This window comes from Triturus cristatus, chromosome 10 (genome assembly GCF_964204655.1).
Source record: "Triturus cristatus chromosome 10, aTriCri1.1, whole genome shotgun sequence".
Taxonomy (NCBI): domain Eukaryota; kingdom Metazoa; phylum Chordata; class Amphibia; order Caudata; family Salamandridae; genus Triturus; species Triturus cristatus.
In genome coordinates this window covers 1,169,620,212-1,169,635,893 of record NC_140593.1, presented here as the reverse complement: position 1 = coordinate 1,169,635,893, position 15,682 = coordinate 1,169,620,212, and the positions used below count along the sequence as shown (strand labels likewise).

At 40.2% G+C, this 15,682-nt stretch overlaps 1 protein-coding gene across 1 annotated transcript in view; it reads left to right on the top strand.

Moving 5' to 3' along the window:
* LOC146796877 (extracellular calcium-sensing receptor-like) overlaps nt 1-14,856 on the top strand; it is an 81,259-nt gene extending 66,403 nt beyond the window's left edge. Inside the window, exons 4-6 of the mRNA XM_085631411.1 lie at nt 5,374-5,601; nt 10,176-10,299; nt 13,928-14,856. Coding sequence (XP_085487537.1) covers nt 5,374-5,601; nt 10,176-10,299; nt 13,928-14,856 — 1,281 coding nt within the window. The remainder of the gene's footprint in view (nt 1-5,373; nt 5,602-10,175; nt 10,300-13,927) is intronic.
* Nucleotides 14,857-15,682: the final 826 nt, after the last annotated feature.

Sequence of the window (15,682 nt, the reverse complement as noted above, 5' to 3'; positions counted from 1 at the left end):
TTTTAGACTCGCTACTTTTTTGTCAGAGTGACGGATCAGAATACGCATCATCGTATTCGATGCTTGTTGTAAATTGTCCTCCCAATCCTTGAGTCCCTCCTCATCCAGGTCCTCAAAGGTCGGGAAGATAAGTATTCTTAACCCACGAGGGATCTTCTGATTGTCAAGGTATTTCTGTAGGTTGATACCATCCCACTAGCGGGACATTTCTTGTTTCTTCAGCCTCTCCAATTTCTGAAACTTAACTCTTAAACCCTCACTAGATTTCTCCTTGGTCACATTCAAACTACTCGTTTGAATATTGGAGAAAAGGCCCATGGCCATTTCCTCCCTATTGTCATTGAATTTAGACATATTTTAAACAAATGTGATCATACAATTGTATCAATTCCTATCAAGTATATATAAAAACAATAACTTGGTTTGAATTGTGCCTCTGGGATCCCAAAACAATTGTTCACACACAAATCGGACAGAGGACCACTAAGCAATGGGCACCAAATCAAAGTATAATACCAACCAATATTTCTAACCAGAAAGAGTCCTTCCGTGTGCAAAAATCACAAAGGTACCTTCTGTCTAAAAGGCACCACCCCGAGACTCAGGGTCAATAGAACAAATGAACTAATATCGTGATTGCACCACTCTCATTCAATATAGCCGAATAGTCCACATTGAGTACATCTAATGATTATTATCCATCTTTATTGGTGATTCATGTTCTTCTTTTTCTTGTTATGAAACAGAATAGACAGCCAACGCGTTTCGTTCTCCACCGAGAACTTCTTCAGGGCTGTGAATTTAAAACACATATAAAAGATCCAAAATATATAAAGAACAAAACACACATATATATACAAACATTTAAAATGCCACAACATATTCACATGAAATACGCATGACATAGTGACGTGTAAAAGTTGTATCAAAAGTGCATAGCATTACACTAATATCCATGTACTTATTGTTCCAAAGGAATTAACCTATGTATGACCACTTCACAAAGGGGTATATAGATCCATAAAATATAACCATCCTAAAGACATTCTTTATATCGTTTTCATTCAAAAAGTTCCCAAGCATGAAATGCCAGTAGGAATACCAAAGCTGAAATTAGAAAATGAAAAAGTACATCAATTTCTAAATTTTGTCGAGTTAGAGCAAAACCAATCATATCCTATCAAATTATCTACTGCAAAGTGGTAGGGGGATAGATGGTTTTTTAGGGGCATTTGTCAATATACTCAAAAATATAAGAATACAAATCTACCCTGGCATAAAGGAAGAGAAAACAGAGAAAAGAGAAGCAACGGAAAAACCGGAGAGGAAGAGAACAATTATAATGAATAAATTTCATCATATATAAACATACCATTCTAGATTTCCACAAACGAACAAAATGAGTGTTTATGACCATGTTGTCCTGGTATAAGTAGATCTGTCCGCCCAACGGTTGTACATCAACTATATAAAGACATATGTAAAATAAAACTCACAAAAAAATCCAACAATGTGTATGGTCGGTATAAATAAAAGAAGGAGTATCACTAGAGAATACATGTACAAATTATGTGCCAATACAATAAGATATGGCCGTCAGCCTACCTTATAGGTTGAAATGAACGCTGTTACTGTATTTCGGTATTCTATTGGAATCATCAAGTGGTGATATAATAGTCACCATATGTTCCATGGTTCATACTTTAAGTAGAAATATCACGGCATTACCTAATTGGATTCAAACATCATTAAACAATATATTAATATCCTATGTTTTATGTCAAATGCCTATTAGCACCAAACCTCCAAGTCGTATTTTTCTAATATGATATGTTTGAATATATTTTTTATTAATTCATTCCTGACAGATATCTTAGTGAAACTATCCCAATTATTTCCAAGGGATAACGTTAAACCGTTTTCGAATATTACGGACCGAAAAATGTTCACACTCACAGTGAAAGTAAAATAATTATTTTGCGCTTATAGCCCATAGAGTAGAAACAAATTTGGAACAAATATGGACGGTCCAATCGGCAATAGCGCACTGATCAACCCAACTTAGGTACCTAAGGGGATCCCCCAAAAACGGAGGACACCCAATTAGAAAGAACAGAGTGTAACCCAGCCCAGCCATGGCCAGCCCCGGACGGCCTCAGACGGCCTGCCCTTTGCCCGGGCTTAGCCCGGCGCCGCCCGCGCGCGGTCCCGCGAGGCGGAAGCCCAGCTGCTGTTTATAGCGCCTCCAGGCGCGAAAGTACAAGGGGCGGCTTCCTCTTCCTCCGCAGAGGATGCTGGTGGATGTAGTCTCCTCTCCTCACAGCGGCTGCGGTGAAATGGCGGCAGCGGGAGGGAGACGGTCACCAGGCACAGAGATCGTATCCAGGGCAGGCAGGTAAGGTGACAGCTACCAACACACCAAGAGTATGAGGAAGCCCGCTCAGCCAGAAGCCCAGCTGCTGTTTATAGCGCCTCCAGGCGCGAAAGTACAAGGGGCGGCTTCCTCTTCCACCGCAGAGGATGCTGGGGGATGTAGTCTCCTCTCCTCACAGCGGCCACGGTGAAATGGCGGCAGCGGGAGGGAGACGGTCACCAGGCACAGAGATCGTATCCAGGGCAGGCAGGTAAGGTGACAGGTACCAACACACCAAGAGTATAAGGACGCCCGCTCAGCCAGAAGCCCAGCTGCTGTTTATAGCGCCTCCAGGCGCAAAAGTACAAGGGGCGGCTTCCTCTTCCGCCGCAGAGGATGCTGGGGGATGTAGTCTCCTCTCCTCACAGCGGCCGCGGTGAAATGGCGGCAGTGGGAGGGAGACGGTCACCAGGCAGAGAGATCGTATCCAGGGCAGGCAGGTAAGGTGACAGCTACCAACACACCAAGAGTATAAGGACGTCCGCTCAGCCAGAAGCCCAGCTGCTGTTTATAGCGCCTCCAGGCGCGAAAGTACAAGGGGCGGCTTCCTCTTCCGCCGCAGAGGATGCTGGGGGATGTAGTCTCCTCTCCTCACAGCGGCCGCGGTGAAATGGCGGCAGCGGGAGGGAGACGGTCACCAGGCACAGAGATCGTATCCAGGGCAGGCAGGTAAGGTGACAGCTACCAACACACCAAGAGTATAAGGATGCACACTCAATTCACCATGGCTTGCGGCACTCTCATCAGCCATTTCAGAGCAGTAGACTGGTGAGTGTAGATAACTTAGTCAGATTATATGATGTGCTGCTTGAACCCTCTGTCTAAGCTGATATTTTGGACTCTGGCCTCCTGGCACTCCTAAATAGCTATTTATTCATCAACCCTATATCCAATAACATCGACTGTGAAAATGATTGCGCCAATGTTTAGAAATCGTACAAAAATACGATCAGTGGTAACAATAATGTAAACGTTTGGATTATACTTTGGGTTGGTAGACAGCCCACCTCAATTTACAAGCCCAAGTCTTGTCAGGGTACTCCAGGAAAGTCACTAAACAAACCTGAGCTAAACCCCCTGGTAGGTATGGCACAGAGCAGAGAAGATTAATTTAAGGCAAGCAATGTGTAATGGAATTAGGCAGTACCAAAACAGTAATAAAGTCAAAACATCAAGCAATAAAAAAAAAACTGGATTCAGAAAATAGGGTACAATTAAACAAACAAAATGAAACTAAACATATATAAGGGGAATTAGAGATAAGAGTTTTTAAAGCTTCAAGAAGAGACAACAGTAAAAAAAAAACAACACACCAATGATAATGTAAGGAAGCAGTACAATGGAAACTCTGCACACTTTGAGGCTGAGCAAGGTGGAGTCCTGGCTGGGTACAACAAGCAGGTTGGTCCCGGTGATTGTATGAAAGCCAAAATGTTTGAAAAACTTCCTAAGTCCCAACACAGAAACAGCCTTGGTCACTTTTCCGAAGAAAATGCTGACATTTCTTCTTAAGCCCCAACAACCACAGACATACACTTCTAAGGCCCCCAGGTCTTCCAGAGATGGCATTTAGAGACCTTCAGGGTAAAAAGTAGGGGTGGGCGGAATTTGCAAAATCCACTTTCTCAAATTATCGCGAAAATGTTAAAAATTATCGCAAACACGGGGAAATATCGCGAAGATGCAGAAGTTTTTTTCCCGCATCTTCGCGAGATTTTCTGCATGGTTGCGGCTCGCCAACTTACCCATGTGGTTGCTCGCGGGTGCGGCCATCTTGTTTTCAGTTGTCTCGTGGTGCATGATCGCGAGAAGAAAGACGTGATCACGTGACGCATGACGTCACTGCGGGCGCGAACTGTCGCGAGACAACGCAAATGGCTAAAAACAATACAACAACTCATGGAGAACGCGACCGGATCAAGAAAACTTGTCGGCGAACGCAGGGATTCAGGTAAGGCGATCGCGCACGCGCGAGAATGTATTATTTTACAGCGCGAGCAAGAACCAAATTATCGCTAAGCTGCGGAATGCGGAATGCGGAAATTTTGACATTTTCGCACTTTCCGCGGAACGCGAAAATGTCAAATTATCGCAATTTCAGCGAACGGAACGGAATTTTCGCCCAGGCCTAGTAAAAAGACCAGAGGCCAACAGCAAAGTATATTCTATGTTCCATTGACACTGGTCAGCTGGGCAATTTAGGAAAACGGCCTCCTGTCTCGTAGGTTTTTGTGTGTCTGGAGCCACAAAGGTGGTCATTCAACTTACCCTTCGAATCCACTTCTTCACTATAGGTCCAGGAGGGGGCAGATCCGGCCCTTAGGTTCCTCTCAGGTAATGGACAAGAGTTCTCTTCTGCTAGCTCAAGCTTAGTCTCCTGGTAGGGTCGCCCAAGCAGAATAGGTCAAAGGATAGAGACCAGAAAAAGTGCAATTTTACTGGTCCTCCAGGTTGGGTACAAGGCTAATAACCTTATCCCAGAAAAAGTATTTGTTATGGAAATAGCAGCACCACTAAATTTTCTGGGTTCGAGGGATGTCCAGAGTCTCTGCATGAGACATGCGTGCATGACTGACAATAGTAAATGATGCAAGAAAACTACTGGCAGGATGAGTGCGGAGACCAGGGCAATTAAAAATTAGACTATAAATTTTGCACTAAATTAAATTTTAAACTTTGTATGTGATTTACTCTAAGTGAGATGATGCCCTCACTCCCAATTTTCACTTGTTCATCTGTTCGCTTCACTGCTCCCATTGTTGCACCCACCCCACCTCATCTGTACCTGACTCCTCCAAATCTGTTTCCACCCCTTACCTTCTGTGTTCAGTCAGTAATCTTTATCTGCCAACTTGACATCTCCCCCAACCTTCGCACCACAGTCCAAACATTCCATATCAGAATATTCTTTTCAAATTCTTTATATACCTATTGAATCATCTTTTATGGTTTATGCACAGATGTTGCACTATGTGAAGAACGTTCGCACAAGCAGCTCTGCTGGCAGCGAGCGGGTTTTTGATTCAAATGGGGATTCGCGCCCATTCCTGGATTTGTTATATTGGCACGTGACATCCAATGACAGCAGCAGCTTTGAGAAAGTGGGAACCTATGATGCCAAGGCTCCGTCAGGTTTTAAATTGGTCATTAATCGGAGCACCATCCTATGGGGAGGTATACCCTCTCAGGTGAGGACTATTTTTCATTTCGACTCAAGTACAGCAGCACTAACCGGCAGACTTTCGGTAACAGGGATGGTAAAATTCCTTGAACAGGAGTGGTTGCAGAAATATAATGTTAAACAGCAGGAGCATTTGTTTCATGATTTGCTTTGCCTCTTTTAATGGCATATTTATGAGAGGCTTGAGCCGCTGTTGCATCACTTCTACTGATGAAACAATGGTGCAAACCTTTCAACCAGATCGCAAATCGCTGAGCTTCCTTACTCTACGCTAGGGAGGCATTCCATGGGCACTTCTCTGGGTTTTCAATGCAACACCCATGGATTATGAAGCTTACCCAGATTTACAAAACCATGTAAATCAGGGAATGCACAAACCCTTAGGCCTTTACCGGGGAAGGCGCAATGAGGAGAAATAACTTTATTTCTCCATGTTGTTTTCTTTTTCAGCAGCACACATAGAAAGAGAAAACAGCCTCCCAAGGTATAGGAAGGTGCAACTTCCTGCATTAAACATTCCTGTTGAAAACACAGGCACCCTTTCAGCATGGTGCAAAGGTGACTGCTTTGGCAATAGGCTTGCAAAACGGCGCCAGCGAAGGGGGAAAGGACAGGAATGCACCGTAGTGGATAAATATGATGCATTCCTGCCCTTCCACTGTGACGCAGGGCAGAGCAGCAAAGTGACTTGCTGCGCTGCCCTATGCCAAAACACCATAAATGAGGTAACTTCGTTTTAAAGCAGGTTTAATTAAACAGGTTAGGAATAAAAATACTATAATAAAGTGTAAGATTGGACTTCAATTTTCAGGCCTCAGATTTAAACCAAACTAGGACTGTTCAATCCTCTTTTACTCAGGGCAACAGTTTGGTAATGAAATCCCATTTCTTGATGGGTGCCCTATAGTTACTGTGATGATGATGATTAATATTATTTTTAATGTTGTTTTTGTTATTTTTATTAGCTTTTCTTCTGTCAGTCTAAAGGAAAGCAATCGATAATGCCTGTAAAACCTTGATCAGTTAGACCTAAAATAATGAAAATAAACAGATAGCTAGGGCAGATATTTGAATCAGAATTGAGTACTTATTTGAAATAGTGAAATTAGAAGTTGCCCGGACTTTTTATATTGTGGTTATATTGTAGTTGTCCTGAAGAAACTTATGGACCTGATTTACAAAGGGCCTCCGCACTCTTGGTCGAGGCTCCGCAGATATACAATCGTTAATAATAATTGTTAATCATAAACTCAGAATGCCTGTTGTGGTGGGTCAAGAGTCTAATGCATCCACTCAAGGACTTATCACAATGACAGTCGGACAAGTGTCCAACCGCCACCGTTGTGGGATGGTAACCACCGACTAGTAGTTCGCAGTTCCAACCGCCAGATTACATTGCGACCACTCATAAGGCGGTCGGAAACATACCCTTTTCTATTGCAGCTTGTAGTGTGGCCCAGAAATGAGCTGCAGCACAAGCCACAATGAAGAAGGACATGTTTGTAAACATCCATGCACCATGTGGTGCCTGACACAAAGTGCATGGATGTTTGGGGGGCACCACATTTGCCCCCCTCAGCCCATTTCAAAGGACCACGAGGAACAGGGGCCCTGCTAGGGGCCACCAAAGTCCCTTTCTGTGAACATGCAGTCAGAAAGGTATATCCTAATCCCTACGGCGGAATCTGATCGCCATCCTGGTGGGCTCCTTGAGCCTCTCAGCGGTGGCGGTCCTTCCCCCTGCCTAACTCACTCCGACCACCCTAATTGTAATCTGGCATCTCGGACCGATAGCAAATATGTCAGTGTAACCACCTTGTAATGAGGGCCTCTGTGTTTAACTTCAGGGTCTTAGGTTCAAAACTGGTAGTACCACACTTCTGTACACCTTTGTGAAGCCAATAAAGTGAGTACTATTGAGCTGAAAAACTAAAAAATGTCTATCAGTCAGCTCTCAAAGGGTGAAAAAATGCTTTACAAATACACGTTATGTTATGTCCACTGAGCTAAATCCAAAACGTTATTGCTTAGTTTGCTCATTCTTCTTAGATGTGTCTGAACAATCCTTCTCTAACCCTTTCAGTTTTAACAAGACAGTTATTGCCTTAATGGAACCACTGAGTTTGCTCTGAATTGTGAAAAAAATGTGGCCAGGCAGTTGATTAACTAGATTCAAAGAGTTACAGACACCCTTCTCCAAACTTTAGTTGATTTTTTATATGAACAAACTGATCTGACCGTGAAGAAATCATGAAAGAGTCCCTCAAAAACACCATGCTGTAATATGGGTGATACAGAACCCTCATATTATCATTGACCATATTGCTAATGAAGCAGATGAAAACCAACTCAAATACGTAGCTCCTAGATATAGCATGCCATAAGTCCAGGAGAACTCTCCTAACCAAATCAATTCTATAATTTCATGATCTGAAAAACAATAGAGGAAAGGATCTGCTGAGCCAACATATCTTAAAAAACTCATGCATAATACTCAATACGATATTTCACCTTTCCAAATAAAATGTGTTTTGACTTAACTTGGACTATCACTCCCAACAAAAATCTACCATAAGCTAGGCAGGCACCATTCTCCTCAAACATCTTAGTTTAGAAATATGACAGTCTGTGAAATGGGTATACTTGTTGGTCCATGATCAAGGAGATGCACATTGTTTAATTCTGGTTCCGGGAAAACATAGCAAAATGTTATATTTAACAGGAGTTAATGTGTCTCCAAAAGGGTTTCTGCTAGTGTAATGAATTTTTCTCTTATTTGGATTGGCAGCATCCATTTTAACCTTTGTAAGTGAACTACCCTAACTGAGAATATTATTCCCCTCCTATGTGGACTAAGATACATTTTAGCCTTTGTAAGTAACCTACTGTATATGAGAAGATGACCTCACAATTTTCACACTTTAATCTGTAGGCTTCATTGTGCCCATCGCTGCACTGACCCCCCTCCTCATCTGTACCTAATGCCTACAAATCTGTTTCCACTTCTTCTCTTCTGTATGCAATCACTGATCTACTTCTGCTAACAAGTCTCCTCCCCATCCCCTGGACCTGAACCATTCAATTGACAAGTTATTAGAATATCCTTTTTCAAATTCTTTATATTCCTCTTCAATCACATTTTATGGTTAGTGTAAAAATGTTGCACCGATTTTGCACTATGTGAAAAGTGTTCTCACTATGTATATTCCAGGTAAGAGTGATATAAATTCCCATCAGCATACCAAATACCCTACCTAAAAAATGTGTATGGCAGGTGCTGAGAGCCTTCATATAGTCTGTTTGCAAAGTCCATTTCAGGTTTTATGAATGATGCAAAGTTATTCAGTTAACTCAGAGAATGATCTATCCTTTGCACATGCTGTAGCGTAATGTAGATTCCAGGGCACTCAGGGTGAAAAGCTCCTTTGTGAGTGGTAACAACTATGCTACTGGACCTGTTGTGTGGAATTCCAGATTTGTTATACCTGAGTGAGATGAAGCTCTGCCCAAATTGAATTGAATAAATGAATTTGTTGACCTCTGCTTTCATCTATTCCTATTTGAATCATCATAACATTTCTTCACTGAAATCTTCCACAGGCTCGTTTTGAAGATGAGTAACTTTGGTTGAGTGTCAGCCGGTGCCATCACCTGTTGAAGAAGTTCTGATCCATATATTTTACAGAAGCAGCTAATCAAGAGATCTGATGACTTTCCATCCTGCTCCCTGTCTCTCTTTTATGTTCCATCTTCTCAGAGTGCCTGTTGTCTGAGACCCAATCATCCCAACCACATATTCCACCCATTTCACTATGTGGAGATTTTTAAAATACAGCTTTGAGACATCCTCAAGTAGAGGTTTAAAATCCTAACACTGTAAATGCCTAGGTAACTTGTCTGAGTACTGATAATACTAATAAATCACCCTTATCATTCTCCCATTCCTATCAAAGGCCCATATCAACACCCAGTGAATACTATTGCGCCAATCCTATCAAAGAGCCCCACATCATCACTCAGAAGACTCCGTCCCTTGACCACTGTCTCCCAGTTAGTTTCTTTGGTTCCATTAACTCCTATGACAGCTGTACTCTCACTGACGTAAACTGAAATAGAAAGTAAGATTCTACTGAAGTGTGACCCAAGGGCCTTAGTGTTTCATCGCTCTTCATCACCATACATACCATGGCGACCACCTCTGCATATCCATGCTTGTCTGTAAGAACATACTAGAAATGGGAGCATTTTTAACTTACTTGACATTATTTCATGGCAGCGAAATCAGGTGTCAATAGTAGCATTCCATTAATTAATCAGTGTAATGTTTGGCATATCTTACTGCTATTGTTAACATTGAAGAATTGTATTTGCCACTGACATTTTTTTAACTCTTATCAGTTATATGTCAGGCTTTTATTTTGGTACTGTGTACCATGGGAGATGTAACACAGTTATTAGTGCTGACTATTACTTTTCAGAATGAGACCCAACAACTCCTAGTAGCATGCTTTTTCTCAAGTCATGGCAAAGTCTAGCAGGACATGGTCAGTGCAGGCATGTTGACCTCTGTCATCACTTCAGGTCCCTTGGTCTGCCTGCAGTGAAAGCTGTGCTCCAGGATACAGAAAATCTGCTATCACAGGACGTCCGAAGTGCTGTTTCACCTGTGTGCATTGCCCTGATGGAAGCATCACCAATGAAACAGGTGGGTTAATTCGCTTTCATCTCATGTGGCATTTTAGTAAGCTTATAGAAGTGTCTTAAAACAAGAGATTAGCCCTATCTGTCTCTTTATGAACTATATAAATAAATATACTGCTTAATACCCCCAAAACACTTACATTATATAATAACAGATTAATTTTATCACTGGCAATGCTCCCAATCCAATTACTATTTTGTGCATAATAACAAAATTGTTTTATGGTATGACTATAATATTAAGATAAAAAGTTATGGAATACCTATGTCACAGGTTCTCCTACATCTTTTATTGTTGCAAGACTGTATAAAATAAGCAAAAAAGTGATGGAAGGAAAGCTTGAATAAAGTCCTGCCATTAGCGATCATTCAAGCTGCATTTAATCACAATGTTTTCCACCCACATAGAGCAGGACAATGGCTGATTTGCATGCGATAGTAAGGGAACAAAATCCTTTGGACCAGTTTCAAATATCCAATAAACAGCCAATCTGCATAGTCCATTCAGCATAAATAGTACCTTTCATACAGTCTTATTCACATCTGAGAGGAGCGTGCCATACATCTTCCAAAGGTAATAAAACACATAAGTACACAAAAAAATATAAATCGATTTATTCGTATTTAAAATCAAGCTCAAGATAAAAAAGAAGAACAATATATCAAACTGACATAATCCATCAAGTGACTACTAAACAGTGATCACATAAACCTGGTACATAATCACAAAATCCTCACCAAAAGTTAATAAAGGATTGAGTAGAAAACAGAAACAAATATAAAGAGAGTACAGAAAATAGACAGCCACAATATGTCATTTACATGGCACACATCCGGATTATGGCAATAACACAAGAGTGGATCCCGGTATTATTAGCTTTTTTAAATACTAATTGGCCACATCTCCCTTCACAGATTGTGAACTAGTTTAAGCGTCGACGCGTTTCGATGGATGTATTATCCCACCATCTTTTTCAAGACAAATATTTTGACTCTCGTGAACATAAAATGTAAACATGTTGAATTGATTTAAAACACCTCTATAATAGAAAAAACCCAATAAATATAAATCATTTCATTCAAAAATACAATCTCTAAACTAACATATTATATCAAAACTATATGCATTTTTAAGAAAAAACCATATTCTCTACGTAGTTGGCCCCCCCCATTTTTTCTTTTTAAATTCAAGTCAAAAGTTCATGGATTGTCCCGTAGTACGCTGTTAATACAACCATTGAGTCAAATCGAAAGTGCTGACATAATATAAAAATTAGATACAACCAACAACAGTCAATTATTAAGAATAACATCAAATGCAACAGAACCACCAGGGGTTCTCCTTGAAATATTATATGGCACCCTTCTCTTCATCCACACTTAAACATACTAGAAGTGTAAACGTTATATTTAAAAACATTAGTAAGTTCCCATGTTGAGAACTAGTCATCTTACACTCATACACATTCTCCTCTATTGTTTTCAAGGGGAAAACACGGTGTACCTCACCTAGTATTGGTGAAAACTAATCATTCCAGTCATACTGGGCAGACGATTTGCAAGGTGATTGATAGTTTCTTTTAAATTTTCTCTCAAATCCTGAGACAGCAGTAATACATCTGCAAATAGATAATAGTATAGCAGTTCCGATCTGAACATATAGTATATTAAAATAACATTGTAGGAATAGAATAACACTGGAGATATAATCTCACCTAAATATTCCATGATTGGGCCCAAATCTCTGCGTCTGTATAATTAACTTTTCACTCTAGCCAGTTGGGCTGAAACTTGCCGCTATCAATTAGAAGCGGGTTCTATAGGATATACATAGAGAGAATCTCAATTATCTGGACATCTTAGTTAGAATTAACAAAGACGTATGCAGGAAATTGCCCAGCACTCTTTGTATTACCTTCTGCCAATTCGACACAGTCTATTCAGGGACCATAAATTGTTTCTTTCTTCCTTACCCTTCACAGAGGGCTGATTCAATAGATACCTTTGGCGGTTATTCAAATGTAACATCCCTAGTGGGTCCCTCTTTGTAATTAGGGTCTGTGGGAATGATACAGAACATCTCTTACCTATTTTGTTAAATGAAATTTGTTTTTATTATTCTCTATCGGCTAGTTCCTGTCTAAGGTGGCATGGTGGGCAAAAAATGAGTGGATTGGTTGCGTTCCAGAGTAATTATTAATGACTGAGATTAGATATTATAATCCTCCCATCATTGTTTTGCTTGGTGTAGTACTATATGAGATGTGTTCATCTGGACAGAATGCCATGGTAATTCACGCTTCATGTGCAAAATTAATGCTAAATTGGGAACTTAGGCAACCAAATCTCTACTGTCCATCTTTTAACCTGGACCAGAAGTGTTGCATTACAATATCATTATTGCTTTTTGATGGTGATAAGGTGATATCTCACCTACACCTTACAAAGCATACTCTGTCCTATACAAAGGATATAGCCTTACTTAGATGTTGCCAGAAATGGAGCAGGAAATTAGCAGATTTCCCATTTTACCAATCTCACTGTTTCACAATATCACTGATTGTTGAGGAAGCCACAGGGTTTCTGACACTAAAGTCACAGTCATGTTTACTAGGTGAAACAGTAGCCCTTCTGCCAAAAGAATGCTGGTGCTTCAGGTTTGAAAGGCTCACCCTCTATATAGCAGGTCTTCCAATCCTGTTGATGACCGTAATGGTGGTAAAGAACAGGTAAAGAGAAGAAATGTACCAAAGTCAGAAGGAGCAAATGCCATGTACACCTTCTGCCTGGGGTTTGTTTCTGAAAAACAACAAAATGTCTGAACAGGTTCCAATGACATCATAGCACAGCTGACATTACCTATTTTGCAACACAAAGAGGAATATTAAATATGGATAGGTGGCTCACTCCCAGGGAATTACTAACAGGCTTGCAGAGGTCTCTATGATCCCCTAGTTTTTTGATTTACAACCTTCTGACAAGTTCTTTGCTTTATTTATAACATGGAAAATTGTCTTTACGTCATGAAGGTTAATATTTCAGTTTTGGGTTTTTTACGAATATGTTTAGATTGACTAAGATCAGAAGAAGATTCCAGTTTGCATTTTTCTTGATTGTCCAGTGCACGCCTGTTTGACTTTTTGACCATTCCATTTCTTCTTCTCCCACACTATGGTAAATAGCAGTAATCAAATCCTAAAGCAATGATTATGAGTATAGTTGCTATTTATCGCAGCTGATAAATTACAATTCCACAGGGTAAGTTATTTTAATCACCAACCAACTTACACTAAGACTAAAAGCCCCAGCAGGTCATATGCATTGATGCCGACAACACATCCCCAAAGCAACATGGTCTTCAGCTTCCAGTTTAAAACACAACAATGCTTCAATACACATGCATCTTCTGGTAGTGGGAAAAATGAGACTTCTCAACATTACATGATGAAATGGCCACAGACGGCAAAACCCATGTAGTCCTTAACTACAGATGATTTGTTGCTTCTGGATGTTGTTCTATGTTGAATTGATTTATGCAGGACAAACCGGTTCTAGAGCATGTTTCTCAAACTGTGGTATCTACTCCTTCAGTTTTGTGTTGATTTTATAAAATGCAATATCTCTGTCACCAGATTCCATAGACTGCATACAGTGTCCAGAAGACCACAGATCAAACAGCGAGAAAGACGGATGTTTTCCAAAGGAAATTGACTTCCTATCCTATGAGGAACCTCTGGGTTTTACTTTGGCTGTCATTTCAATCTTACTTTTTTGCAATTCAAGCAGCATCTTATGCATCTTTATGAGGTATAAGCACACCCCAGTAGTGCGGGCCAACAATATCCAGCTCAGTTACATTCTTCTTGTTGCCCTCATGCTGTGCTTCCTCTGTTCCTTGGTTTTCATAGGAAGGCCCCGAAGACTAACCTGTATGCTTCGCCAAGTGATCTTTGGCATCTCCTTCTCACTTGCTGTCTCCTGTGTGATGGCTAAAACAGTCATGGTGGTTCTGGCCTTCAGGGCTACCAAGCCCAACAGCACGTTACGAAGATGGGTTGGTTCACGAACATCTTACTCCATCATTCTAGCCTGTTCACTTTCTGAGTTAATCCTTGGAGTTATATGGCTGGGGACAGCACCCTCATTCCCAGAACTAAACAACAGTGCTGGCAATTGGAAAATTGAAGCAGAATGCAATGAAGGTTCCATCTTTATGTTCTACTGCATGTTGGGCTTTTTGGGACTTTTGGCATGTGGGAGCTTTGGGATTGCTTTCCTAGCGCGGAGTTTGCCAGACAGCTTTAATGAAGCCAAATTCATTACCTTCAGCATGCTGGTGTTCCTCAGTGTGTGGCTCTCTTTCATCCCAGCTTATCTCAGCACAAAAGGGAAGTACACGGTAGCTGTTGAGATTTTTGCAATCTTATCGTCTGGTGCTGGCCTTCTTTACTGCATTTTCATTCCTAAGATTTACATCATATTTCTGAGACCAGAGAGGAACACTAGAGAATCTTTAGTCCCAAGGTCAACAATGTGTACCACGCCTAGAAAAGCTGCTTGACTGAAAAGAGTGTGAACAATAAAGACATGTCTAATAATTAAAGCAAAAACAGGAAGGTATAAACATGACTTCTTGCCGCTTCTATATGTGTACTAAAGGTACTTGATCTGCTTCAATGCACTATGTTTCAGCAGACCATGTTTTTAAGCTATTAAAATGTCATTGAACAATTGCAAGTTTACATGTTTTCCATCTCATTCTACTGTGGAAACACTCTTCAGTCCTATTGCTCTTCAGTTGGCCTAAGTCTTGTTGCTCCGAGATGTACCTGTTGCATGTGTAAATAAAGAAATGTATCGTTGTGCTTTGGAATAAACATTATATATATATATATAATTCTAAGTTTAGGGTGGATGAAAGAGACTAGTGTCAATATTTTGATATAATCTGAGTTGTGTGTTTCTAAATTGTGACCCATGATATTCAGACAAAAATATAAAAAATTTAATTTCAACTTACATAAATATCGAGTTGGAAATATCGTCATACAGAAATATCATCTGCTAGAATATTTCTGACAAGAATATCGATTTTAAGGTAAAAAATATTGATGTAAAAAATATAGAAAGTGTAAATATCGACTACAAAAATATCTATGATGTTAATATTGATGTTAAAAATATTGCTGTTTATGATATTGATGTTTTTATTATGTTTATGTATTTTACTATTCATTTTAATTGCATATGTTATAAATTGTTTGTATAAATATTGTTAATGTTTTTTTATATATAATTTCCTGTTGATTTTTAATTTAAAAGATTTTTGTCATTTTTAGTACCATAGCAGGTTGTGGGGTTTATAGGAGTACAGCTGGGAAGTAAGT